Source organism: Phaseolus vulgaris, chromosome 7, assembly GCF_000499845.2.
Source record: "Phaseolus vulgaris cultivar G19833 chromosome 7, P. vulgaris v2.0, whole genome shotgun sequence".
Lineage (NCBI taxonomy): Eukaryota > Viridiplantae > Streptophyta > Magnoliopsida > Fabales > Fabaceae > Phaseolus > Phaseolus vulgaris.
Window position 1 is genome coordinate 35,523,446 of NC_023753.2, and position 2,827 is coordinate 35,526,272.

At 33.8% G+C, this 2,827-nt stretch overlaps 1 protein-coding gene across 1 annotated transcript; it reads right to left on the bottom strand.

Moving 5' to 3' along the window:
* Positions 1-719: 719 nt before the first annotated feature.
* LOC137830370 (transcription factor MYB48-like) lies at positions 720-2,238 on the bottom strand. The gene is made up of 3 exons (XM_068637660.1): positions 1,892-2,238; positions 1,492-1,621; positions 720-1,404 (listed from the first exon to the last, which is right to left on the bottom strand). Exons 1-3 carry the CDS (start codon positions 2,169-2,171, stop codon positions 915-917), a joined length of 900 nt encoding a protein of 299 aa, XP_068493761.1. The 5' UTR covers positions 2,172-2,238; the 3' UTR covers positions 720-914.
* Positions 2,239-2,827: the final 589 nt, after the last annotated feature.

Sequence of the window (2,827 nt, forward strand, 5' to 3'; positions counted from 1 at the left end):
TAATAAGCTTTTAGGATAAATGCAAAGGGAAAGTTTCCTTTATCAGTTTCTTATTGCATTTGGTTCTCTGTCATCAGTGCTTGTTATCCAAAATCAAATTTTATTTTATATTGAAAAATGTTACTTTTCAAGACACCCGTTTACAAATATTAAAAATTAACTATTATATATTTCACTAAAAACTTGTTATCAAAGAGGTTGGGTTGAGACAACTATTAAGATTACTCTTATACTTTTTCGGTTGGTCGGATTGTATTTCAATTTTCTTCTTCGCAAGTTTCTTGTTACTTTTTATTCATCTCACCTCTCGGTCTTCTCATAGTTCAGACTCGGATGGTACCTGCAGAAAACATTTAGACCAAGTTAATAAAGGTATTTGACGCTCGGTTATCAGAGCATTGTATATGATGACGTACTTGAATCTTGGAATGTGTGTTATTTATATTATTCTAATGAGCCTTTCTTATTGGACCAGATTAGGGAACTAAACCATATTTAGAAATACATTACCTAATTTTTAATCATGGATTAGCTTCACTGAATCTATTTAAGTGTAAGATGTTGGTTAACCCATTGAAATAGACCATGACATCGGTCGATGTCGGTCATTTATAGAAACGAGACATGTGATTGATCGTATGATCCTCACCGTAAAAAGTCATTTATCTTTTCAATTATATTTTGGTAAGGGATTGTAAAAATATTATCTCTCTTTTAACTTTTATAAGAAAAAAATGAGACACTTTATTGACAGGTTACAAACTAAGTTGCCTTCACAATATAATTTACTACTGCTACCACACACCTTATGCAGCAAACAATAATAACTCATCCAAACTCCAAAGCTCTAGGTTTTTTTTTGGAGCCATATGAAATTAGGACTTAGATTAACTAGGAGTACTTTTTCGAAACCATTAACAAAAGGGAGCAACTAAATTGTATAGACCAACTTTGCTTGCTGCACTAGCTACAGTGAAATTGCCATGATCCAAGTTCCACAGACCATCACCCCACAAACTTTCTTCAGCTGAGGTCTCGGGTGCAGAAGGGTGGCCATTGAGCATGGAGTACAAGAACCCTTGCTCCTCTGTGCTGTTTTGCTGCATGTTTACCATTTCTTCTCTAGATTGAGATATATAAGGTGCTCTATGTGTGTTGTCCTCAAGCAAGGCCATGATGCCTTTCATGTCAAAGTTGAACTGTAGTTGTTGTTGTGCCTGATACTGCTGCTGCTGCAACTGCTGCTGTTGTTGCTGCTGAAATTGCTGCTTCCTCAGGAGTCTATTTCTTGCCTTCTCGGCTGCATCAGAGGGACTTTTTGCCTTTTTCTTGAAATGAGTCCTCCAATAGTTTTTTATCTCATTGTCAGTTCTCCCTGGCAAACTCCTTGCAATTGTTGACCACCTGAAGTTTTTTGTTTTAGTTGTTAGAAGTCAGAAAAATATGCTGCCAAAAACATGCAAAGCAAGAGAATAGGCATATGAATTTTACCTGTTTCCCCATCTAGCATGCAACTCTACAATTATGCTCTCTTCTTGTGGTGTTATCTGTCCCCTCTTGAGGTCAGGCCTCAGATAATTCACCCACCTCAATCTGCAGCTCTTCCCATTTCTTTTCAATCCTGTTCATGAACAACAACAACAAAAATACACACATCATTTACCCTTGTCACATAATCACTTCACCTTATCCCTAATCACAATAATACACAGTTAGTCACTCCTTAATATTAAGAATGAAGATCTTTAAGCTACACATGAATGTATGTAGCCACTATGTAGATAGTAGAAGTTGAAAACAATTTCAGTTGTTTTGCTTCTATAGTGGGATTGTGACTTATAAATGTAAAATTCAATAAACAAAGCAGCAAAAGAGTATGGTTGAGTGTTACCTGCAAGCCTAGAAACAGAGTTCCATCTTCCTTCACCATGCAATCTGACATACTCAACAAGCAATCTGTCTTCTTCAGCAGTCCAAGGTCCCTTCCTCCATACCTCCTCCTCCATCACACCCCTACCCATATGGCCACCCAAAACTTCTCCCCAATACATGCAATAAGGCTTCCAAGTTTGTTCTTCCAATTTCTGTGACACTGAATGTTTGTTGCATGTGTTTGGGTGCAGTGTTTGTAGCATATTTATACCTGAAGTTTTGCCCCAACTGGATTCCATCACTCAATCAAAGGTCACTTTCTGAAGTTCTTATGATGTCTATCCACTTCACTGTTTAAGGTACTACGGGTAACACTTTTTTAAGAACATGTTTAAACCATAGAGACCAACTCACACTCAAAATGTTGCACGCTTCTCCATCAAGTACCAAATCACCAAAATACCATCACACTCTTTTATGTCTTTTGGATAATAATTACAACAAACTTATTTATTTGTTATTCCATTATATTTAATTTTAACTTCATAATACGGATTAAGATTTGATAAAAAAATTTACTGCATAGATTCTAAAATAAAATACAAGACTTTTTTTTAATGCTATTTCTTTTACATTAAAAAAAATCATGAAATAGAAACCAATTTTAAAGACAAAAATAATTAGTTGCTATAGTGACTAAATTAGAAACCATTTTAGAGACTAAACAATTTTTTGGTTTCTAAATTATTTTATATTATTTTTAAATAGTTTTTAAATTGATATTTAATTAACTACCAATGTTTTAACTACCAATTATTTAGATTCTAAATTTGGTAGCAAAAATCTTGGTAGCTAATTAGATACCAATTTAGAAACTATTTAACAATAATAAAAAATAATTTAGAAATTATTTTTTTTAGTTTTTAAAATAGTATTTAATCTAATCACTATAGCA